The following is a 27,411-nucleotide window of genomic DNA, read 5'->3' as shown; positions in this document are numbered from 1 at the left end:
ACTAATGCATATCAACACTGCAATTCCGACACTTAAACTCCATCTTGATACAGTTCCACAATAAAATATTATTGCAGTATTCATAATAAAGAGTCAATTCATGAATGATTTCAACACAAGGGTCATAACTCTCCGATTAGAGTTCATTTTATCTCTGATTATTATATTTTACAGCCAATTAAAATTTCACAATTCAATTGTGTGTCAAATTTTCATGTCTGGAGTTCAGAAGCCAACTTCACATATTAAAATGAATTAATTTTAAAATTCAAGTTAAAAATTAAAACACACTTTTAGGTTCCTAAATTGTTAGAAACTATTAGAGCTATAAACTCTTCAAATAAGAATAACATCATTACTTTAATAGTGTTTCATAATACAGTTAATCAAACATCATTTGTCAATTTTCCTGTCAAAGTAAATTCCATTTCTGGATTATTAGTTTGGTTAACAGCATATGAAGTTAACATACTGAAAAGGAGGCTGTAAGCTGTTTAACTCTTGTTATTATAAAAAAACATCGAAATAAGTCGAAACCTCCTCAGAGTATGTAAACCATACAGAAATATATATGTTAACTTACAATGATATATTAAAACAAATGAAAAATGAGTTTTTCGGCAGTTTTCTAAACAATTGAGATCTGTTCTATAATTGAGTTATCTTATATATATAAATCGGCCAACTGTGAGACAATTTTTTTTAAAGAAAAGTCAAAACTGTTGTTCTATCTGTTGGAATGTGGCTTTAATTAAAGTTTTCATATATGGACAAAACAGTTTATTTAATTACAGAAGTATTTTTTTCAAAAAATTTCAAAAATTTTTAACCAATAAATGAAACATGCCAATGTCCTGAACACCATTAGTATCAGCGGAATTTCAAAATACTTAAACTTTGTCCCGAAAAGAAAACATTCCTGTACAATATCTTAACATCAATTGCAACTTCAATAGGAATACCCCTAATAAAAATCCACCGCCCTTTTGTGACCCGAGCATGTTTAGTCGATGATGACCAATTCATGACTACGTGACCTTCACTCAAGTATTTGACACTTTGCAAAAGGTCCGTGCTGAGTGGTGCATAAGCAATTTCCAGTATGAAATGACCGCTACTAAAGTATGTGACATCAGTAAACCCTTTGAAATTGGTTTTCGTAAAATGATTTATATCAACGTGAGAAAACTTGCTGGACCCGAGCCATGCTTGCGCTAACAATAATTAAACTGTTGGCATACAGACTGTCTCACAAAACTACCTGTGACATGAAAGTTGTTATTTCGGAATTAATGATTTCTGTTAGCAAGTAAAATGTGAAACAAGAGCTGTCACAGCAAGTGACAAATCCCTCGAAACATCATCCAGTTCAATGGATTATGCAATTTCTAATATGTATACATTCAGAAAGAGCTAAGAGAAACTATAAGCATACGCCTGACCCAATGATGGTTAAATCTCAAGTTTTGAGCAGTGATGAAGTAAGAGATGTAGGAACGTGGTTTTTGCATGGGGCATGTCATCTTGATGTACCAAACACATGTGCCAATGAAATTTAAAATCCCTCCCTGTATATGACAAAGTTAAAGACTATAATGGATAAGGAAAAACAGATGGATGAACAGGCACACACGCGAACAGACGGACATTGCCATTTCAATATTCCCTCCTTAGGGGGCATAAAAAAAGACCTACCCAACTACCCACACTTGATAATGTGGGTAGGGAAACAACCTTTTTGTTGACTCTGCCCTGAGTAACAAAATTTTGACCAAAGTTCGATATTATATTTCAATTTTAACCAATTTGAAATTAAAAATAATTCAAAAATAATAATGGCAAAAACCATTATAGTATGATTATCATATATATTGAGTTTGTAGAGATATTCTGTAATATCAATATATCTTTGTAAAAAAATGAATTATAATAATAAAAATAATAAAAAATAATAATATAATGATAATAATAATAAATAAATAATAAAAATATATAAACTCACCTCATGAATTTAACCATTATGTGCAACAAGTCCTTCATTGATGATTATTAACAAATGCCCCTAAATTTTAACAATTAATGAAACTTGAAACGAGTCTCAAGAATTTAAATTTTTAACTAAGGTGAAGTGAACTACTGCATCAAATATACATGTACCTTACAAGTTTATATACATGTATATATTTTATCACCATTATTAATTAATATTTAATTGCAGTATTACATAGACTACATTCCCCAAGTGAAACATCAAAGGACTCGCATGAAATTTAGCCAGAAGGTGCGAAAAGATGAAAAATGATAAGGCGGCCTTTTACGGTAATTGTCACTTAATTATTAATAACAAAAGGCCATAAAAATGTACATGCACATGGGGTAACATGAAAATCAATTTGTACGACTAACTTTTAGAACACAAAACACTGCAGGCAATTAAATAAATATTTAATTGAATATTTTTTTCAAAGCAAGATATAGAATTCATGCACATATTGATTAAAAAGATAAAATAGTGTAACTAATTAATTATTAGAGAATTCTACAAGAATGGGAAAGAAAACCACTGAATAATTTCTAGGTATATAATTTTTCTTTTTAAATTATTGAAGAAATTGTATTGTTCTTCTTCAACTTTGTTCAATATAGGTAACTCCAGATATATACAAGTATTACAAGTCTTATGAGGTGAAATAAAAAGTGCTTTAGCATATGACATCATCACAATATAAAACTATTCACATGCAAGTTTGTGGTCAGCCAAAAACCACATTCACAAGTACATAGAACACATCTAACCATAAGGAGAAAAAACGTCATTTGGGCATCACGAAAGATACTTTCTTAGGATTATAGCTCTTGGAACACTAAACCCTCGAAAAAGAATACATCAACATTGGACATGCAACTCTGTGGTCAACTTTCTATTTGTTGGACCTCAGGTGAGAATGAACCACTGGGAAGACAAACTTTCATACCAATCCTCTAACAAATATTATACAAACAGCTCTGTGGTCAACTGATGACCACCGTTTGGTTGACCAAAACCAACTATTAGGAAGATAATTAGTCATTTCGGACATCCTAAAAGGTACATTCTAAAATCTAAGTACTTCAATCCCTAACAATCCTCTTGCAATTTTTTTTTTTTAGTAATTTCAGACATCCTGAAAGATATATTTTCAATCTGAGCACTTCCCTAACAATCCTTTAACGAATATATAAAAACTCTAAGCTCAGAAGTTTCAAGGACAAATTAAACTAACCATTTAATAGGAGAACATTATTGCTCATGATGGGTTACATCATGAAAGATACCTCACACTCTCACAGCTTTCAACATCAATTTCTACCTGGAAAAATTGAGCTTCAACTTCAGACATACAGCCCTGTGGTCAAGCAATGACCACCAGCTGCCACATCTTCAAGGCCAACAATGACATGGAAGAAATATATGATTTCTCAGTTATCTGAATATGAACAAATGTACATCATCTTCAGACAAACCTACAGCCCTGTGGTCAAGCTTGTACTGCTGCAACCAATCCAAGGTCAACCAATGACGTTGAACAAATATATTATTTCTCATCGGAGTAACCTTAATACAAACAAATTCAATAGATATGACCCATAAAATAACAGGATTACTTTTACTGCCGTTGAGTATCTTTTAACCTGTCAATTTTATAGAAACAGTAAGAAATATGGTTGACCATCATTCGGCTTAACAACTAAAACCATTTTGGCAATGGGCAATGAGCTTGGGCGGCGCTTTAGGTCCCCAATATGGTGTTTAAAAAGCACCCAGTCCCAGAGGCAAGACTGGCTTTTTCGAAGCCCTTAAATGGAAAACTCTCATGACTTCAAATCTGAAGCAAACTATAGTGTCAATACTAAAAACAAATAAAACAACCAAAAGAAACCTGTTTACTTTTATTAATCATGCAGTTATTTAAAAAAAAATAATTTGGGGTCCCAGGTGGAGCAAAACTGATTAAACCTGCAGAAAACTGCAGACATATCACATCCTTGAAGAACAGTTAGTCATTTTAATCCTCCTGAACAAGATGAGATGGCAAAATTCGAACAAAGTCGGAAGAAAGTAAGCCTCAATGCTCCAAATCAGAGTTTTGGAATTTTAATCTATACAATAGAGACCTAACAAATGTGATCTTATCCGTAATTTAAATATCCGACAATACATGTTACAACATAGATATACCATTTCTTATATAACATAAACATTGACTGATCTGCTTAAACATAAACTATTCATGTATTTAAGAGGGGCTATTTAAGTTCATACCATGTTTTATCAACAGATTTTGATTTTTAGTCTAATGCCCCACTGTGGTCCGTTTCGGCATGTAAAAAATCGGGACTAATGCCATTGTCACAACAATTGAAATGCAGGATAACAACTATTTAAGATTTAAGATGAAGACTTGAGATAATCTTGTCTTGGATTGATTGATATCTGTGACTCACACTTGAATTTTAAATATTTGCACACAGAAATGTGGCATAGCTATATATGGTCTCAACCAGGCAAGATTGGCATCATGTTTAAACTGCAAGTTCACCAACTATTTGTAAATTTGGAATTTTTATTTATAAAACAAGAGCGCCAACTGTCACAAAATATGCTCGTCTTCAGTTTAGCTCACCAAGTTTGGTGATAAGTGGTTGTACATTGTAATTACGGTGCTTGCCAATTCAAGGGTCATAACTCTGGAGTGACTGAGGTTACATGTCTTAATTGTTAAAATCATACCTGACCAAGATATTCTGCCGAAACTCATTGACTGACCAATTTTGGTGATGATTGGACAAAGGCTTCTAAAGTTATTGATCAGACATGAACAACTTTAGGTTAATTTCTATAATTAAAGGGCGATAACTCATGAGTGACTTAAGCAATATGGCTGGTTAACGAATAAGTCTAAGATATTATGCCCATACTCATTTTAACCAAATTTGGTGATGATCTGACAATGAAAGGCCCGGATAGTTATTGATCGGACAACATACAGGACACCGCCTGCCAGCCTGCAAGAAATACTACAGTATAATGTCCCGTTCTATGAACGGGCGTATAAAAACTTACATCTTTCAAATCAAATTTGATCCAGTATCTAAAAGGAATGCCAGGTGCACTACCATCCAAATCTACTAGTGTGATCGAGCGTCATATCCCCTACATTGTTCTAACTTGCTCTAAGGAAGGCAGAATACCTTTTCTCAAGTAACCACTTGATTTTTTTCTCATGACCTGTGATAAATGATCAATTTTAGTTTGATAATCATAGATTCTGTAATAGATAGGGGGCATTTGTAACTGATAGTTAGCATGTGACATCTAAAATATTTATCGACTAGCTTAGCAGATAACGACTGGCTTAGCAGATAATACTCAATCAGGTGTCTAGCTCCCAGATAACATCTTAAATCAGAGGGATAATTCATTGTGTCAACCTGACAACAAAATCCATTGTAAAAGCCCCAAGATACAGCCATGTTTACAACTATTCCAAAATTCATGCAAAAGCAGAAGATGATGATGATGATAATGATGATGATGATGATGATGATGATGATGATGATGGTGGTGGTGGTGGTGGTGGTGGTGGTGGTGGTGGTGGTGGTGATGATGACTATGATGATGATGATGATGATGATGATGATGATGGTGATGAGGATGACGATGGTGATGAGAATGATGATGAGGGTGATAATGAGGATAAATATGACGTTGATGATGGTGGTGATGATGATGATGATGATGATGATGATGATGATGATGATGATGAAGATGACAAAGACGATGACAACGACAACGACAAGATGATGATAAATGAGGAGCCCATATCAGCTGTACCCCAATTAAATATGAATTATGGTGGATTATTGGAATATTGACATAACATTTGTGTCTAGTATTTGTTTTTGTTGAATCCATTTTTAATCAATGTAAAATTTGTAGTTAATTAAATTTCCAACCGGTGATTCAAGTTTATTCTCATATCTAATTCTATATCTGCATAAAATCTATAAGTAAACAATGAGCAAAATGTATAGAACTTTGTTAAAGTTAACAATGTTGTTAACATCATCATCAACATTTGAGAAAACTGTTTCAGCTGTACTTGTTTTATTTAAATATATGAGCTATTGATAAATTAGTTTATGTTTAAAAATTAACAACCATGTTGTTAATTATGTTGTTAACTTTGCCTGTGAACAGTCAGGTAAATTTTGGTTAGGAATTCACCTGATAATTGTATTGTCAAACTCAACATTGTGACCAGACAGTCACATGGGTTTATATCATACCAATATCATTAACGAAGGTCAAGGTATACCTGGTTTTAATTCTTGCCTTGTTCCCCATGGCAGGTAACTCTTTTATCACGACAAAATGTCTTACACTAGGTTTCATTCCACATCAACTACAAAGACATGCACATTATCTGTCCTTGACTCCCAGGATAATAAGGTACCTGTCCCTTACTCCCAGGGTAGATAACTGTTCCTGACTCCCAAAGTAAAAAACTGACCCTTTAAGTTAGAGTTACTGTCCTTATTTCTGATAATAATTTATTGTTCTTTCTTTTTGTAGCAAAAAACAATGTTTCTTTCTTCCTGAACACAATATTGATGTCCTTTATTTGATAGGTACACTTCCTTCTGCTTCTCCTTTAATTTAATGAAGAGTTACTGTTCCTTTTCCGATTCACAGTTTATGTCCCTTATTCTATGGCACACGATCTAGATGCAACCTTAATGTCCTTTCTATCTAACACCGTATGGCCTCTTTCTGCAACACAGCAGTTATATCCTTTTTTCGGACAGAGTTATTGTCCCTTCTTGCTGATGAGGAATTATTGCCCCATTTTATAACACAGAGTAACTTCCCTTGTTTTATAACATCCAGTAACTAACAGTCTCTTACTAAAATCATCAGAATAGAAGTCACTGCATTATTGGTCCTTTTTGTCAAGCAGATCATTCTTGTTTCATTAATGTCCCAGAGTTACTGCCCCTTTCAATTTTAACAGAATCTGAGTATAATCAGATGTCCTTGGAATTAAAATCAGTGAAGAAATGAGACATCTACAGTTATGTCATAAATTCTGCTCTGCAAACATACATTATAAGTCCATGACCAACAGCTATTCTTAGCTTCCTAATCCCTAAATCCTATTAGCTAATCCCGTCAGACAATCTTTAATCTCTCCGCTAAAGTAAAAACTCCGGTCTCTGATGCACCCAAATCCAGCTTAGAAACATCTCAGATTGATTAACAATCACATAAGTAGCAATGTCGGGTATTGAAGGAATGCCGCGATCTTCCGTGAGGTCTCAATGACTCAACAGTCATCAGTTTGTCACGTAAAGTACCTGTTATCTACTGTTTGGGTGACGATGTTAGTCCATAACCATCACCTACCATATACTTCATGCTAAGGGCACTTCTTTAGTCAAATCTCAATTGCTATTTGAATACAATCGTGAGAACTATCTTAAGTTCTTACACATCTAATCTGAATAATTTTTGCAAATATACCAGTATTTCAAGCCATTGATCATGTATTGTTCAGCTAATTATTAGCCTTAAAATTATTCAATTTATATAATTTATATTTAATTTATTTTTCATTATTTAATTTATTTTTCATTATTTAATTTATTTTAATTACTAGCTGAACATTACATCATTAGCTTGAAATATATATGCAAATTAAAATAAAACAAAAGCAAAAATTCTGATAAAATTATTGTAGCATATTTTTTTGTTAAAATTTAAAGTAAAATTTACAAACTCTTACTTATTTTACAGCAAATATGGTAACTGACATTTAAGCTGACAGTGAGTTAAATTACTACCGTAATTAACTAATTTGGCACTCATTTCACTCTCGGTTAATCACATACTGATTGGTTATTGGTCACTGGTCATTGATCAATCTAAGGCAACTTCCATTATAAATAATTAGAATCATCTTGAAATAGTAGAGGCCTTCATTGCCAAACACTAGGCAACAGAGCACAGAGCTTCAAAAATTGTATTTTTTATTTACTGCTGTGTAGTCATATCTAATTAAGTGAAGCCATGAGTTCATGAATAGAAAATGAGCATGTTTTTGTCTCTGGAATGCAAGCCAAAACCCTTTCAGAGATTGTAGAAGATAAGAAGCATGAAATTCTTTGACTAGACTTTTCTTAGTCACATCCTCATTATAATTTTCTTACATTTAGGTAGGGTATATGTAATACATGTAAGCTTTCCACGATTGGAGTTGAAGATAAAACTGGAAAAACAATGATGAGTCTTTGTCTTTTCTTTTAAATCATGCATCAGAAACCATCAGAATTTACTTGAACTTGGTAACAGACTGACATAACATCAGAAAAAGTTCAAAGAGGATAGGTACATTTTCAAGTAAAACAATGAATCTGCATGCAAAAATAGAATGCTTTTAACAAACACGACGCTCAGAATGTATACAAGGAATTTCAATTAAAAACAGGATCTTATAATTCAAAAAAAATATATATTGAGTATAGGACAATTATAACTTTTTGTAACAAATTTCATAATTGTTTTAATAAAATGACAAAAAAATGTATGATTTTTTTCTATTATTTCATGACACATTCGTTGATCAAAATCAACATTTACTTATTTTTTTCGTAAAGATTTGACAATTAATTAGAAGGATGAATTGACAGCAACGTAATATGGTGTTTTAATCATTTTTTGGGGTATTGAGCATAATTTCGAGAGTAAAAGTAAATACAGCATGACTAACTCTCAGAATGACACACACGTTAACAAAATGTCGGGTGATGATTTTTTCAGTAATTATTTCATTTTGAAAACACAAATTTTCTGCCTTATCTAATTAACGTTCGAATTATCGAACAAAAGCTGAAACATCGAGCTACGGTCTGAAAACAAAGACGTTTTGAACATGCGCTGAATGAATAGTTTTGAAACAAAATTAAAATCAGCTGATAATGTCACATGGAGTTGTTTAAAGATGAAAATCATTCCCAATTAAGATGCCTAAATATTAGTCATTTTTACATTTCAGACAGAGTTATAAACCAGTCCTACAATTGTAAACACTTTTTAAACATTATTTTTAATTCTGTCATAAAATTTGACGAAAAACAAAAGCAGTATATTTGTATGTTTTTTTTATTTATTGACTATGTTTTAGGATGTTTTAGTGAATCATTGAATATCGACAGACTTTTTACAATCATTACCAGCTCTCTGGTTTATGTGACCACCTACCAATTTCCTAATAAAACATCCTTATGATGGTACCTAAGCCATCCATCATTAGGATGCAAAGATGTGCTGGTGCATTTTAGACATCATGATCATTTCTATATAATCTTTACTGATTAAATTTTAATAATTAGATTATTTTTGCATGGATTACATTTTTGAATAGCACTATAATGATGCTACGAGTATGTGACGCTACGATGCTACGGTATATTTAGAGGTATAAAAAAACAACAAAAAATTACTTTATGATTTATATATTTGATTCTTTAATAACATCATGTCTTAATTAATATAAAAACAAGAGCACCGCGAAACGGAGCATTATACGCCCGAAGAAGATTCGGCTTGAGGTCCTTTTAATGTAGTGATGATTTGTATAAAGTTATTTGAAAATCGCTTTATTAGTTACCAAGTTATGGCCCGGACACGGAATTGCTAACGGACGAGTAACAAAGATGTCGCCCGGACACATAATTGCTAAAGCCCCCCATGGTGATTCTATTCTTTGAGGTAAGGACCTGGAAATTGCGCGCGACACATCGTTTTAATGTAGTGATGATTTGTATAAAGTTATTTGAAAATCGCTTTATTAGTTACCAAGTTATGGTCCGAACACGGAATTGCTAACGGACGAGTTACAAAGATGTGGCCCGGACACAGAACTGCTAACGCCCCCCCATGGTGATTCTTGTCTTTGAGTTATGGCCTGGACATGGAATTGCTAACGTCCCCCCAATGGTGATTCTAGACTTTGAGGTATGGACCTGGAAATTCCATGTGACACATCCTTTTAATGTAGTGATGATTTGTATAAAGTTATTTGAAAATGACTTTATTAGTGACCAAGTTGTGGCCCGGACACGGATTTGCTAACACACCCCCATGGTGATTCTAGTCTTTGAGGTATGGACCTGGAAATTGCGAGCGACACATCCTTTTAATGTAGTGATGATTTGTATAAAGTTATTTGAAAATCGCTTTATTAGTGACAAAGTTATGGCCCGGACACGGAATTGCTAACGGACGAGTAACAAAGATGTGGCCCGGAAACAGAATTGCTAACGCCCCCCCATGGTGATTCTAGTCTTTGAAGAATGGACCTGGAAATTGCGCGCGACACATCCTTTTAATGTAGTGATGATTTGTATAAAGTTATTTGAAAATCGCTTTATTAGTTACCAAGTTATGGCCCGGAAACAGAATTGCTAACGCCCCCCCCATGGTGATTCTAGTCCTTGAGGTATGGACCTGGAAATTGCGCGCGACACATCCTTTTAATGTAATGATGCTTTGTATAAAGTTATTTGAAAATGACTTTATTAGTGACAAAGTTGTGGCCCGGACACGGAATTGCTAACGCACCCCCATGGTGATTCTAGTCTTTGAGGTATGGACCTGGAAATTGCGCGCGACACATAACATAATACGACCCTTCGGGCGTATAAAAAATTGATTAATATTATATATATATATTTTTGTATTAAAAATGGATGGATTACCTTAATAAAAAAATAAAACATTAAAATATTCATGATCGAATGAATAAAATAAGTTAATTCTACCATAAAAAGAGAAAAAATAAAAGGATGAATCAGAAACTTAATGAAACCTTAGTGTCTATTTAAAAATGAGTAACCCTTAAAAATGATTTAATTCTTGTCCCTTATCTTTTAATTATAAAATACTTTAGCTTGGCACGAATTGTTTATAAAGACCAAGTTAAGATCGCATCTTTAATTTCACAATTTAAAGGTCTTGGGTTACATCGACACGTTTAATTTCGCCATTGTAGTCTAATTCTTTTATTGTAATGGCATAATCAGAAAATGGAAACATTTACAACAAAAAGTCCTAGCGTCAGGCAAAAAGACGACAGAAATTTGAGGATAAAAAAACCCACAGGGCTAAAATCAGGGTGAGGAAGATGCTTGATTAGGTTACCAATGAAGAAATTCAAGCCTCCTTTGAAAAGGTCAAATGACACACAAAAGGTCATGAATGGATTTCATATTTGGTTACAAACTTGGCCTATAGCTTCAAGTCAAAAAACATTCCCTGGCGGTCAAGAGCTTTTGTAGTAAATATACAAAATATTTTGACACAAATTAATGTATTTTATGACATTTATTACTCTTCAAAGTGGTTAATTAGCAAATATTTGTGATGTTTTTGATAGATTTTATCAAATTAATGTGCTAATTACATGAATGATGAAAGGCGATAAGGATCTTCAAAAGACTCCGACATATTTTGAAAGTGATAAAAATCTACATTAAAATACATTTCTAACTGTCATCATTTATAATATACGGTATAGTTCACCGAATGATGTGTGAAAAGTTAAATTGTGTTTATACCTTATTATCGTTTCAATAAAAAAAGTTTAGTTGTTTAGATGTGACAAATGTTTATGAAAAAAAAGGGCATTTAAAAGGACATTTCAAACAAAAGCTGTCACAGTTACATGCCAAATCGATTATGCCCAAAATTGGGCTTTAAAATAAACCAAAGGGAACCCAGTTCAAACCCACAGCATACCATTAGAGCACAGTTCTCAAAACCCTAGTAAAAGTGTTAAAAAAGGATTTTAAATATCTTCAATTTCTGATGATCTCAAACTTTTCCTTTTTCCAAAATTGTTGTTACTGATCCCCATTGCCCTTACAGTACACATGTAATGACCCATAGAACCTGTATAATTACTTGACTATACATTTTCGCCCAATAATGTTGCAAAGTACAGTACTTTACCCCATCCAAAATGATCTAATTCAATTTGAACCCAAAACCACCAATTTTGGAGACAAAAACAATCATGGTCCACTACATGCGATCAACAGCTACTCAAAGACATACACATAAACCAAATTAATACCATACACAACCATCTTAAGGGCCAGATTTCAGGAGTCCTGATATAATGTTACCCATCATCTAAGACCCCATTATAATGTCACCCTAGCACCCTATTATTACCCTGTGCATTCGGGCAAGCCCTGACACCAGCTCCCACCCATTCATCCAAACAGCTTACATTTAGTGGCATCTCAGATAAGATCTATTAGCTTACGGAAACAAATATATGGCTAATTGCTTTACTGTCATTACATATGTGTGAACCTACCAAGTTGATAAGCACTTTATTTTATTTATACTATATTAGGACTGTGGGAATTATAACCTTTATTAACAAAATATCATTTTCATGAATATTAATGAGGTAGGGTAAGATCTCTTCTTCCAATGAAATCGCATGTTACAATTTAATATTCTTCAACTTGGAAGATTTACCATGATGTCATACAGGGTTTTGTTACTAAAAATAGAAACAACACAAACTCAATTTCATTGGTTTAGATTCTGAAGAGGTCCCCATTTAGCACCATTATGAAACCACCTCATTAACTAATAATGACTATGAGATTTTCCTAGCATATTATGGTTCAAAGTACTCAACAAAGCACTGGGGAGTATTCAACAATGAGCTCAGAGGCACTTTTCTGATCATAATATAAAGGTATTTTTTTTATCCCTCATCCTTGGTTAGCGCAGTGGTAAATAGTGCCCCTGCCCCCTCACACCCAAGTGAACTGGGTTGGATTTCCGGCCTGGGCTCATGTGAGTTTAGTTTTTGGTCACCAAGCCAGACAAGTGAGTAAAAGGGTTTCTTCCTGGTAATCAGGTCTGCCCCCACAACACAAAACCACATTCTCGCCTAACAATAGTTTGGTTTGTGGTCACAATGTGGGTTACTTCAGGTTCTCGAGTTTCCCAAACAACACAAAACCACACTCTCCCATAACATAGTGCCATCAAGAATTAATATAATGTTGAAATCACTTGTCTCACAATAAAATGAATATGTTTAAACTAAACCAATATTCATAATTCAGTTTATACTGTATTATAAACATCAACAAAGGCTAAACAATGACATACATTTTGCTTTTTAATAAAAACAATTTTAAAACTTTTCCAAGTGAATATTTTTTATTATTATTAATGTCAATCAACATTCTGACAAAAATGACGTGAAACCAGACGGACATAGGGACAGACCAATGGGACAAGGTGATTCCTATATAGTCCACACCACTACGCGGAGGAGGTATAATGAGTAAGACACTAACAAATTTTGTTTAGAATATAACCTACCCTTTGCCTTTCTCCTTTGCTGATGTCGAGCTGACAGCCCCATCAACATCTTCCCCACTTTTATGATTCTGGAAATGTATTGGAGGTGAAGCTTTCCCATTTGGTAGACTGTGCATATCATAGCCGGCCTGCTGGCCAAAATGGCCTCCCTTTGGAGAATAACATCGATCGGAGTTCTCCACCTTTGGAGAGTATCTAGGATGAGTTACATCCCTTTGTTGTTGATGTTGCATAGATTTACTAGGCGACCCCGAGGATATATTTACTTGACTAAAACTATTATGTGTAAAACTTGTCTGATCTGTGGAACTGTTTCTTGATAATTCGCTCTGTGTGTGTGACTTGAAGCCGTAAATATACACACCAGGCTGATCAATATTGCTCCCTGAGAAAGCTGAAAATTTCGAGTCCAAAATAACCTCGCTTTGGGGACGCTGGGGTCGCCGTTTCGGACTGTCACGCAGACGCGGGTGTGCGTTGGATCTTGTCTGGTTGGGTATGACATCATCATCCAGACTGGTCCAGTTACGCACACGCGGACTTGCGCGATGGTCGTACACAACGTCATTCTCACCGGGAATGGCAGGGAGGGGACGGTTCTGTATTCTCGACACTTGGGGTAGGGCTTGACTGTGAAACTGAAATAAAGAAGAATTAAAACAATGTTTATTAGGTCACACACATCATAAACTAATGTTTCATTAAATTTCGTTCTGCCTTAGAACTTAGCTTCCAACTTATTTACCTAAATTATGTCATTACATTGTAATAGTTGATTATTTTTGATCTTTTAAACAATTAAGTTGGCAGGCTGGATGCAGGATGGATGCAACCCTGTGCGATCTGTCATTGGATTTGAAAGTGAGATAGGCATACAATTTTAAAAGAGTGAAAAACATCAAACAGTTACTTCACTGTTTGAAATATTGAAATATCATTTTCAATTCACAAACTAATCTCTATAAATCAACAAAAAGCATGTAATAAAACTATTTGTTCTTAGATAACAAAATTCACTGATAAACAAAAAAAATAATCTTTGTATGTGGCAGAAATCTGTCAAAGGGTTTTCTTTTGATAAATTATCAGAGACAGTTTAATTATGGCTGTCAAGAACTCCTCATGAAAGTTTACATTAAAAATCTTATGAATCTCAGTCTTCTTTTTTTCCCAGAGATCTTCGGAGGCACTGAGGAAAATCAATATGTTATTTGCAAAACTGCCCTTCCGGAACTTGTTATAAATGAACGCTGAGAAACGGGATATCGCATCAATGACATTTTATAATTAGACTAAGAAATATGGCAAAATCCTGGCCACAAGAGACATCATTTACGATGGATATCTATTATGAGACATTTTGTAATAAATCTTTTTGGTGACAAATTATATCATTCAAAACTGTGAAACATTCTGGGAGAAGTGGGGACTATTATTTGAAAGGTCAGCCAAAACAAGATATGAACAAGAGCACAATAGAGCAAAACCCAATCGCTCCTCTATTTTTATTTAGTTGAACATGGGGCCTAAAAAAAATTCATGTGGTTTGGGTTACCCAACCCTTCCTTCAAAATTGGCGCCGCCCCAACAACTTTTAAAGTCAGTTGTAAATAAAATAGGGATGGAAGCGAATATCCGAGTATCCGGATATCCGGATATCACGCAAGTATTCGGATACCAAAATGGGTAGTCGAATATTCGTTAAGAATTAAAATTTCAATGAAATAGCTTAGCAGAGACATAGCAATTGTTATAAAACTTTTCAGATGAAATATTTCAGGTGATCAACAGTGTCTGTCGCGAAGTGGGTATGTGTCACAAATCGTCTGCTAATTTGGTGTTTGTACAAGGCGATATTGTGTCCTTGTGCAGCACCCTGTGAAGTTCTATGACCTTGTTTACAATGACAAGTGTTGTTTTATGATATCAGATGTGCTTAATTGACACTAATTGGCACTAGTTGATATTAAACGGATTGATCATTAATCCGCAGGAATTGATCGTCCAATCACAAGAGAAGGGTCGTGCAATCAAAGCTATTAATGACCAATCGTATTTTTGATGAATATGCATGAAGAAATTATTGCTATCTGAACAATAAATATAAAAACAAATTTGTTTATCTTTTCACTTTTCAATCAAATTTCCATCATTTTGCATCTTGTAATTGTGTTTTGAATTATTAATCGTTATTCCTGTACCATGACAACGGAAATATGCCTCCAACATTGACTTCAAGTCTTTGGAAGTATTTCACAAAATCCGAGGATGGTAAAAGTGTTGTGTGTCAACTGTGTAATGTTAAACTGGTATATTGTGGTGGAACTTCAAATCTTAGAAATCACATGAAAAAACACCCCGTATGCAGTCCACCGACTACGCCTTCAAAGTCCACCATGAGGCAGACAACTCTTGACGTCACCATGTCCACTATTTTTTTTTATACAATATGTAAACATGTTTAGTTTATTGATAAATAAAAAAAGTACACGCATGTAAATAAAGAAAAATCAGATCGTCTTTTTGTCTTTTCCAAAATAATATCCTTCATCAAAAATCTCCGCAGAAATTGTAGGTATTGCATTAAATCAAACAATATAATGAAATAAAATTACAATCGACTAATCAAATAATCAAAGCGTCATTTAACATGAAACCTGCTGATAAATAACAAACTCGAAAGCACGTGGCAGTAACCAAGCAACCACCTCGGCCGAAGTGACTATCAAATTCGCAAGGTGTTTATGTGGTATTCATCATGAGTTTTATGACGTAAAATGAGTTGTTTAGCTTTGATTAATACATTATAAATTATTAAGACTGAGAAAGAATGAATGAAAAAGTGAAATTGCCATATGACGAATTATAAATTAAGTGGACACTTGTGTCAAATAACAGAAGGTAGGTGACATATAATAGGAAATTTACTTATTATGAAAACAATTTGATACGAGTATCCGGATAGTATTCGAATACTTGATACGAATATCCGGATACCGATTTGGTATCCGGTTTCCATCCCTAAAATAAAATAATTTAAAAAAAAATAAAAATCTTGTTTGTTTAGTATTTTTTTTTAATATGAAGCTAAAACCTATAAAGCTTTATACAGAAGATTACCTTAACACCTTTTTTTAATGATGACAATAACGCTTTAACATAAAGCCTAATAAAAAAAAAATAAAAAAATAAGAAGTCTACCTACCCTACCTGTTTTTAAAAAGGATGTGAAAGGGATGTAACTCATACTAACAAAACTATCATTTGTTTTGCATGGGCATAACTCAACCAGTATCAAGGCCAGAGTTATGCCCCTTCCTATAAATGTGCATATAGTCTCTGACAAGAGGTGAACCAAGTTTCATTTGCACATTCAAACAGTTTTTCAATTAAGGCCAAGCTTAAAAAGCTTAAAGATTTTGCATGCCGATGACACAGAAACATAATGCTGTGGACGTGTGCAACAGCTATGACAATACCGCAGTTTTTCTCCATGAAAAAAACAACAACCTCCAGTCAACAAAAAAGCATGCAAAAGAGATTGTACAAGATGACTGAAGGAAAGACGAGCAGTATTTTTGTTAAAGCCAATTCCATGTAAATAATTCAGCAGACAGTGTTGTGTCAAGTTAAAAACCAGAACCAGCCGCAGGACCATTTCCCTCCACTGGTTGACAATTTAAGTGTTTAATAAATGTCACAGACCATCACAACCGCCCCAGGAGACAGACAGAATCCGGGAAATATCTTGGTCATTCAAATCTTCATTCCATATTAAACGTCATCTGGCAGGTAGGTTTTTCGGTAAATGAACCAAACACCCCCCCCCCCAAAAAAAATGAAAATAAATATGCATTTATGAAGTTAATATAATAAAGACACAAGTCTAAAAGTATATTCTTAACAATACAAAGATTTCCCTTAAGAAATCTTTAGAAATCTTAATTAACAATTAACTGTGAGTAAATGCCTTTAAATTTTGCATTCTCTAAATTACTTTCCTGAGCAAGTGATGTATATATCACAAAGGGTTTGAAACAATGATAAAAATAGCGCTTATTGTTGTTTTCAGACATTTCTTTTTTTAAGTCGGTTTTGAAACTAGAAGCTGATGCTTAACATCGAACACGTTTGATGCATCGCTGTATAGAGTGACAACTTACAAATTAAGTCTGCATCCAGTAGACTAAATCTTCTCCAAGGGTGCTATTTGCCAGTCATGGTTCTAACTAATACGTTTCCTAATGACATTAGGGTGAGATATGACCTCATATATACTCAATTTAGATGAAATATTGCGTATATCCTTCGAGACAGTCTGAGACAAAGGCTTTAATTAATTTATATATGAATACTAAAAGCCTGCTAAGATTTCATACTGCAGACAAATAATGTTCCAGATATTTGTGGCATATTAAGTTCCAATTTTCTTGTGTTTCCGACATTGATATTCTCACGATGAAGAGTCAAGCCATAGCATTTACTAATATAATGGAGCAGCTGCGCTAAGGTCCTTAGAGAAGAAAAAAGTTTCTTGACATTGACTAATTGCAGGATCAGTACAATTCACGGCTAACAGTGAAGAAACATTTACATTTTCCACTTTAATAATCTAACGACGCGATTAGCAGCAGCGAAAAAGGTAACGATATGAAGGTTTTAATAATGCGCATTCCATGCACATCACATTTGTAAACATAATTAAAGAATATCATTTCAAATCCACATCTTTCTTCTTGAATAATGCACTTGCTCCATTATATTTGTGAATACTACAGCTCATAATACAGCTATGTTAAAACAGATGATTAATTTATGCTTTTCCAGTAAAACACTGATCCCAATTTCTCGAAATATTCAAAGCAAAACAAGCTTAAGATTATCGAAATTACTTACTTTAATTCATAAAAAACACATTTTTGTTTATCATTATTACAATGAAGATAATTTCCTTTAAAAGTCACACAACTATTAACAAGACTGTCACTGAGTGAAAGACAACACTTTTCTTTCTTATTTTTTTCAGCCCAAAAGGAGTATAACTTTACTGTAAATTACAGTTATGGGACTTGCTATACCTGTGAGAAATGTCCCTGATGACTCGTGTACAATGTTTCATTTTAATGCTTGAATAAGGTTTAAAGTTTTTGCACGCCGAGAACAACAATGCCAAGGCTATGACAATATCTCATCTGTTTTTCTTATAAAATCCTTCAAGCTTGATATTAATACACTACCTGATCTTCATTATTATACAGATGTTGGGGTGGGGGAATCACATCAGGGCGGTTCAGGCTCCCTATCTCCTCCCCCATCCCCCATCCCAGCCCCGAATCCAGCGTCCCAGTACCCCCTGCACTTGAGAACCTCCGATCTATCTCATCCTTCAGCGCCGTCACTGGCGATCCCTTGTAGCGGGGAGAATTGTTTGTGTTATTTTCCAAAGACTCTCGTATAGTCACAACTTGGAAATTTTGAAAAGATGTCAATTGCGGTGAAGAATTTCTCTTGTTTGGCGAATTCAAATTCGCATTTACATTCATATTCACATTCATACTGGAAGACTTTGAAGGCGAAAGATGAACAGGGTTGGAGTTTCGTTTGGTCATAGAGAATACTGGGTCAGACCTTCTAACGTTCCCATTATGTTGGGGGGCAGGGCCGGGCTGGTGCTGCGGGGAGAGGCTGTCAGGGGATGAATGTGAGGATGTGAACGTGGTGCCGACATCACGGTGAGGCGACCTGTGTTGGACACGGTCTGCAGCTTGCTTTGCCTGAAATTGAAAACACCATATCAAAGTCGATCATCACCTTAATTTGTATCACTTCTGACAAGTTTAACAATATATTTGTCTTTATTTTTAAATAGATGTTAAATTGTTCTCATTAGATATTTCACATTGAAATTTACAAAAAAATCCAAATTATGTCAATTCAAAGTTGAACAGTATAATCTTAAAACATTAACGATCATAAACTTATTCTTCAAAGGGCAATAACTAGAAAAGAACCTGTTCTCCTGCATAAAACAGTACACTTTCTTCATAACATTTTTACTAATAAAGGGAGCTAAAAACCACAGCATTTTTTAACATCATGCTTTTGTTACTCCCCTTGGGTTACACAAAATTGCGCAAAACATGGGATAAACTGAAATTGTAAGCATTTAAAAATGGGTCAAAAATGGGTCACTCAAATAAGAAATAGCAAATGTGGCAAAAATATATAAATGTCTGACTTCCTTCACACTTCAAATAACTTTGAAAAGTTTGATTTTCCTGTGGTATAATGTTGTTCATTATTTTTTAAATAACCTTTTTTCATTATTTAATACTCATAATAGCATATATGAACAGCGACATGCAGAAATATTATCATTCACAAAGGGTGATAACTCTGTCTTGCTTTTATTTCATGATTGCCCCTTTCACCCTTTATTATTTCCAATTCTAAATGTTTTCTTTTTTTGCATGTTGCATCCTGACGTGTTGGTAATCAGTGGTGGAAATTAACCCAAGCCTTCAAGCCCTGCACTGGTGAAATGTCTTCCAGTCTTGCTCAAATTCTGAATTTTATATAGCAGGGCATGTTCAAAAATTTGATGCCAAGCATAAAAACTAGGGCTTGTTCATCCAAAAGTCTAATTTCAATGACTGGATAAAGTTTAATTAGAGGGATGATATTTACATTCACATTTTAATTTTCTTTTCAATAAAATTTGCATTCAGTTTGCATGACCCTGTTGACCTTTCCTGACCTCTGTAGGCGGAGTTTCTCAAGAAGAAAGTGAAGAACGTTAGCAAGCCCGGAATCATTTTACCAGCGCACAGCTTGCAGGCTTTAGCTTAGAATTTAGACCACCGTAACCATGATGTTTTGAAGGTCAAAGGTACTTTCTTAATCAACGAAGATTCTGTTTCTGTAAAACATATTTCACTGGATGCCAAAAAAACTGCCCATTTTGAATGGTATGACAATTTCTGCTCATCACCATTCATATTACAAAAGATTACATACAGACAACCACACCAAAATCAATAAAACTTTCCTTTCCCTATAAAACAATCAACAGGCCCAAAATTCCCGAAACATCTTAAGTCCCTTATAATAAGATGAAGCTAAGCTCACTATTTTTGTTTTGGAATAGTTTGTGTTATGAGTTCAGAAACTTTTAAAGTTAATCATCTTTTTGGTCATCATGATAAACATTTTATTCATTTTGTAAATGAAAGATAAAGAAATCAATTAGGTCAAATGTATAAAGATACTTTTAAGCTCATTATAATGCTTAAAGCTACACAGATTGAATGTTTTGACAACTTTTTTATTTGTTTGTCTTGGAACGAGCCAATTTTTGCGAAAATCCATGGAAACCGGTGATATAAGATTGCTGACAAAAAATAGATCGCAAACTTTTATATTTAAGTTTAAAAATTCATGTTTTATGCATTTTTCTTAAACTGTTAGTAACGGTTTAAGCCATAAAACATTAATTTTCGAACAGAAATATGCAAATCTGCGCTCTGATCTTTTGTCAGCTGTCTTTTATCATTGGTTTGTAGATATTTACGCAAAAAATTGCTCTTTCTAAGACAAAAAATAAAAAAAATGTAAAAACCGTAAATCTGTGAGAGTGCAGCTTTAAAAGATGTTCCAAGAGTTATAGGTCTGTTCTTCATACATATTTCTCTTAAACCAGACATGCATAATAAGCGATCGAAATTAAAATATTAAATAACACATCTGAAATAAATAACAGACATTTTAAAATTTTGTTTTTAACTGCAAAGCTATCAGCAAACAAAATTGATATTATGCATCAATGCAGATATGCAAAAAAACATTAGCTACAAGATATATTATTATATAAAGGTACCTTTTTAGTGATTCGACTAAGAGTGGACTGAAAATATTATATTTTGAAAAACATACATGTATATACCAATTTCGGCGAATTGGATGTGTCGACTGTCCTGATCGAGCGTCCATCATTTTGACAAATTAAGGGCCTTTGGTCTAGAATGATGATCAAGGAATTGAACTCAGTCGAAATATTCAGTCTTTGCCATATTTTTTTTTTCAGCTCTTGTCCTTTCGGGCAAGAAATTGAAAAATAAAGCACTTGCTCAAAAACAGTTTTACTTGCACAAAATAACCAATTCATGGGTAAATATACGAAAGCCAATATTTCAATATAATAGTAAAGTTCAATCAGGACTTGTGAATTGTTGCTGAAGAAATTATGAAAACACAAAGATCTAAATTTCGAAAAAATGCACTTGCCCGTTCGGGCAACCACCTGGCAATTTTGACTTGTCCGATCGAAACAGTACTTGCTTGTCCCGGGCTTTGGGCAACCCAGTTACGGTGAAGACTGGATATTATGCCTGAGTCAGCATTGCCACAAAGTTTTGTATATATTATGGGAGAAAAAAGGGCAGTTGATGCGAACAACGCCAGACGACACGATCCCTGTTTGTCAGCCATGTTATTCAGGGGACACATAAAGAAATAGTAATACAGAATATTCTTTAAGCGTCTATGGGCAGTGAAGCAAAAGAACAATATAAGGGAAAATTTGTAAATAGGGTAAATATTGCATAACTAGTTTCTGTTGTAGACTGAAATGTCTAGACTAAAACCATTATAATGTACTGTTTTTCAAATACTAAACAGTCTATTAGTACTTTGAAGTTGAACAAATTTAATGACGAAGTATATGAACAGGAATAAAAAACCTTATTTCTTAAAATCTGTAAAATAAACTTGGAAGACTGTAAATAATGTTAAATAACTCAAATTATAATATGCTTTCTGGCGATTTTATAGAGATATATAGATGAAACAAAAATGATATTTCAAAAATTGTCAAAATATCAATTTGATATTTTTTACAGGTTCACGTTTTAGTTGTTTAAATTGTCTGTTTCAATGGAAGATCACAATATATTTCACCTTATCCGAACACTAAAAGCATGCTATATGCGATTTTTGTGCTCGCTCGGTGAAATATATAACGATCTTACACTGAAACAAACCATTATACAGTCGAACATTGTCGACTCAAACTCGCTTGGCTCGAATTCCTCGTTTGCGCGATCTGGGTGTAAAGGACTGATTCTATATCTGGTCCATGGGAGTTCGAGCCAACTGAGTTCGACTGTATTTGAATTTCAAGGCTTAAAGCTGCACTCTCAGATTTACGGTTTTTACAACTTTTTTATTTTTGGTCTTGGAAAGAGCAAATTTTTGCGTAAATATCTGCAAACCAAATATAAAAGATTGCTGACAAAAGATCAGATCGCAGATTTGCATATTTCCGTTTGAAAATTTATGTTTTATGGCTTAAACCGTTACTAACGGTTTAAGAAAAATGCATAAAACATGACTTTTTGAACTTAAATATACAAAATCTGCAATCTATTTTTTTGTCAGCAGTCTTATATCACTGGTTTCCATGAATTTTTGCAAAAATTGGCTCGTTCCAAGACAAAAAATTAAAAAAGTTGTCAAAACGGTCAATCTGTGAGAGTGCAGCTTTAAATGTAGTCGCATCTCCTTATACATTTAGGTAAAATCCAGACTTCAACAGTGTTTAAAAGCTTGCAATTATGTACATGGTGAGATTGGTCACAAATAGATTTGGTGCTTTTGGGACACATACCCACAACAGAAATACGGACATGAATTATCTAAAAGGTGAAAATTACGGTAATGTAAGGCCACAGGCAAAACAACTCCTGAAGTATTCTCTGAAAACATGGATTTAGCATTGTATGCGAAAACAAACTTTTTAAATAATAAATAATTAAATTCCATCCAGTATTCATTGTTCTATTCATGCGCATAAGAACGTAATTACTTTGGTGACATATATATATATATATATATATATATATATATGTATATGTGTCCTGTGTTAGCCGCAGAGGCTTCAGACAAAATGTCCTACACCCTGACAAAGTTTTCGCAAACACTGATTTAGTCATATCTATTCAATAACTTCTTACTCCAAAAAGAAAGATTATCAACAAGAGCCCCAAAAGCATACGCGCACATGTCTGTTTTTCTCCGATGATCAAGTGGAATAAACAAATACTTGAGCTAGATAACTGGGACTTTAAACTACACCGCTGCTGCGCATGTATTTCACATCATAGTGAACATGTGTACCAAGTTTCATGCTTATGCTTTGTGAGTTCTGGCAAAAGTCTTAGTTTTAGCACAAATGGTGCTAATTCTGAAGACACTGAGGCTATAATGATAATTATTAAGGAATGGTACTCATTACCATTCAATATAACAACCATTAATCACTATATAACATTAAATAAATTCAAATGATGGGTAGTACAAAATACATAATATACTATACATTAACATTAGGGACAATTTTCTACCTCATTACCCTAAATACCTGTTTCCTACCAGCATACTGTATTTGTCCTTTAAAATAAAAGCATCGATGCCGATTTTCAACTCTGAATCATTAAAAATATTGTCTAAATTGTAAATATTGGTAGTGTGTAACCTAAGAACATGTAACACTACAATATAAGTTAAACTAAGTCAGCAGGTGCGCTGTAACAAAATAGTTATTCTCTTATGTTTTGAATCAGGATTAAAAGCAATATTAAGGTCCTACAATCAGTCATACTGGCCAAGAAAAGACCCTCTGCGTGTCAATTAATTGGGTATTTTGGACCATCTTCTCGTCAACAGATCATTATCATCTTAAAGTACAAATACAGTATCTGCTTTTAATGACACCACAAATAACCAAAAGACACAATTATTTAAGAAAAACACATAAGTAAGTAGTCTTAATGAAATTATTTTCTAGATTTGATATTTCACAATCCTCACCCAGACTTTGTTCTTTCCAATGACAAAATCCCGTTCACTCGACGGACTGGGACTTCCTGACCGATTGTCATCAAGCAAATCGTCGCTGGATGACTGCCTACGCATCTCCATACGCTGCATTGCTGTAGGTGTCGCGATCTCTGTCAGTCGCTGCTGTAATGCACGACTTGCCTGCTCTTGGTAGACTTCAAATTTGGCGCGTTGTTCGACCAGTTGTCGCTCTATCAGCTCATGGAACGTTGGCTGCTGGCTGGATTTTTGTTTTGCATACGCCATCTTAAACGCATTGCCGATGATGGTATTCAGTTCTTCTGCCTGAAAAATGCAAATTTTTATGAAAGCATAAATAACAAGAGAAGCAGTCATTTTTACAACAGGACAAATGTTGATGCAATACATGCAGCTGAAAAAAACAAGTGTGAATATCAACTATTTTTTTATCATTATTCAAATGGGGGTTAACATAAGTTTAAACATTTTAATAAGTGATGGAAATTAGCAGGGGTGAATTGAATCGATATACCCCCGTAAATTAACATATGAAATCTTGAGAGCGCCATGTTGTCAGAAACATGTTATAGATTAAATAAAACATGTATTCCCCCACCACTCAAATGGCAGCCAATATGTCAGTTTTCATTAAATGTATGCGGGACAAATTAAGAGATATATGAAAAATGTTCCATACAGGTAAGGGCGATATCTATGTGCTTACCAGCATTCTTTAAGTTAATAAATGTCTGCCTATTTCATTAATATCATCATTACGGTAAACATGTGATCGGTACCATGTGTTTCTTAGTGTTTAATCTTATGACAGGTATTAGGCAGTGATTTCAAGCCCAGTGCTTTCCATTGAAAAAGGGAAACAACCACTGTGTCTGACCAGCAACCAAATTGGAAAGGCAATGAATAGTTTGTTTTTCGTTACAGTCATCTGGCTAACATTTCTCTATATTATCACAAATTTTATATCAATGATTTAACTATTCAAGGACATCAAAACATTTAGTTTACAACACGGTTGGAATGTTGAGCGAAACATGTAATTGATAAGTATCCACTTTTTTCTTAAAAATCAAAAGTTTATCTAAACACTTTTGTCAATACAAAATTGTAAATATGTATCACGAAAGACTTCAATAAAATTATTGGGTTGAAAATCAAGCTTTTGGGTTGCTTTGTAAATTAAGTTAGGCCCTCATAAGAAAATAAGCAATTTTTCATTTCTAACATCGTGACTTTCATTAGAGCAAGAAAAACAACTTAATAAGCCACCAGGCCTCACATATTTTATGGGACTTCATAATTAACAAACACATCATGTCTGACATTCCATTAACACTACATGTTCTAAAAATGCCTGTGATGAAATATATGTACTAGGAGGCACCCCATATCCTAACAATGGTGTCAAAAGCAGGTATTTTGCATTTTTATCTCGAAAATTAATGTTTAATGCATGTCAGTGGGATGGGTATTACAGTGCCCTTCAGTAAAATTTTATTCAAACAGATATGTACACAGAGGCATGACCATGAATAAATGATCTGATTTTTATCCATACAATGTAAACTTTATATTAGGCAATGAAAAAAAAACACCCTTAATATAAGGTATTTCAATAACCAATCCATTTTTTTCTTTTCGCATTAACAACCATGATTTTTCATTTTGTTAAATGCAATGATAATTATTAAAAAAAATTGTTTGAGTTCATCAGAACATTTGATTTTTGCTTTTGATTCATTTTTTTTCAAACATCGAGTTTCTGCCTTTAGCTGATATCATGGAATACACAATTGCCTCCCTTTAACTTAATTTTTTTTCCCCATTTATGGTAGACATCCATTGTCTACCTTTAGCTTCAAGTTATAATCAAAGAGTATTGGGGCCATCAATTGTCTCCCTAATGGTTCTATAGTGTACATATATCATGGAATACACAATTGCCTCCCTTATGGTTCTATATTGTACATACATCTTGGAATACACAATTGCCTCCCTTTAGCTGCAATAGTTTTCAGATTTTATGGAGGCATTAATTGGCTTCCATTAGCATCAATTAGTTAGCAAATGTATTTGAGCCATCAATTGTCTACCTTATGCTTCTGTAGTTTTATCACGTGGCTTCCATTAGCATCAATTAGTTAGCAAATGTATTTGAGCCATCAATTGTCTACCTTATGCTTCTGTAGTTTTATCACGTAATACACAATTGCCTACCTTGGTATTGAATAGTTTTCATATCATTGAATACACATTTATCTCCCTTTAGCTTCAATTAGTTGTCAAATGTCTCAGAGTCATCAATTCTCTCCCTTTATATTGAAAAGATTTCATATCATTGGATACTTATTTATCTCCCTTTAGCTTCAATTAGTTGTCAAATGTCTAAGCGTCATCGATAGCCTCCCTTTATATTGAATAGTTTTCATATCATTGGATACACATTTATCATCCTTTAGCTTCAATTAGTTGTCAAATGTCTCAGAGTCATCAATTCTCTCCCTTTATATTGAAGAGTTTTCATATCATTTGATACACATTTATCTCCCTTTAGCTTCAATTAGTTGTCAAATGTCTCAGAGACATCAATTTTCTCCCTTTATAGTGAAGAGTTTTCATATCATTTGATACACATTTATCTCCCTTTAGCTTCAATTAGTTGTCAAATGTCTCAGAGACATCAATTCTCTCCCTTTATATTGAAGAGTTTTCATATCATTTGATACACATTTATCTCCCTTTGACTTCAATTAGTTGTCAAATGGCTCAGAGACATTAATTCTCTCCCTTTATATTGAAGAGTTTTCATATCATTTGATACACATTTATCTCCCTTTAACTTCAATTAGTTGTCAAATGTCTCAGTCATCAATTGCCTTCCTTTATATTGAATAGTTTTTATATCATTGGAGACACATTTATCTCCCTTTAGCTTCAATTAGTTGTCAAATGTCCAAGAGTCAGTCATCAATTGTCTCCCTTTATAATGAATAGGTTTCATATTATTGGATACACATTTATCTCCCTTTAGCTTCAATTAGTTGTCAAATGTCTCAGAGTTATCAATTGTCTCCCTTAAG

General features: G+C 33.8%; 1 protein-coding gene across 2 annotated transcripts in view; it reads right to left on the bottom strand.

Moving 5' to 3' along the window:
• The window catches only part of LOC128202800 (uncharacterized), an 82,053-nt gene that overhangs the window by 14,107 nt on the left and 40,535 nt on the right, over nucleotides 1-27,411 (bottom strand). The window contains exons 5-8 of one of the 2 annotated variants that reach the window (XM_052903939.1): nucleotides 24,323-24,637; nucleotides 21,333-21,359; nucleotides 18,694-19,230; nucleotides 13,457-14,094 (exon numbers count right to left, since the gene is read on the bottom strand). In XM_052903939.1, the coding sequence (XP_052759899.1) occupies nucleotides 13,457-14,094; nucleotides 18,694-19,230; nucleotides 21,333-21,359; nucleotides 24,323-24,637 (1,517 nt within the window). The remainder of the gene's footprint in view (nucleotides 1-13,456; nucleotides 14,095-18,693; nucleotides 19,231-21,332; nucleotides 21,360-24,322; nucleotides 24,638-27,411) is intronic. The other variant, XM_052903940.1, reaches the window with a different exon arrangement.

The sequence above is a fragment of the Mya arenaria genome, chromosome 9 (genome assembly GCF_026914265.1).
Source record: "Mya arenaria isolate MELC-2E11 chromosome 9, ASM2691426v1".
NCBI classification, from domain to species: Eukaryota; Metazoa; Mollusca; class Bivalvia; order Myida; family Myidae; genus Mya; species Mya arenaria.
Note: the sequence above shows the minus strand (reverse complement) of the source record. Positions and strands in the feature narration are given on the sequence as shown.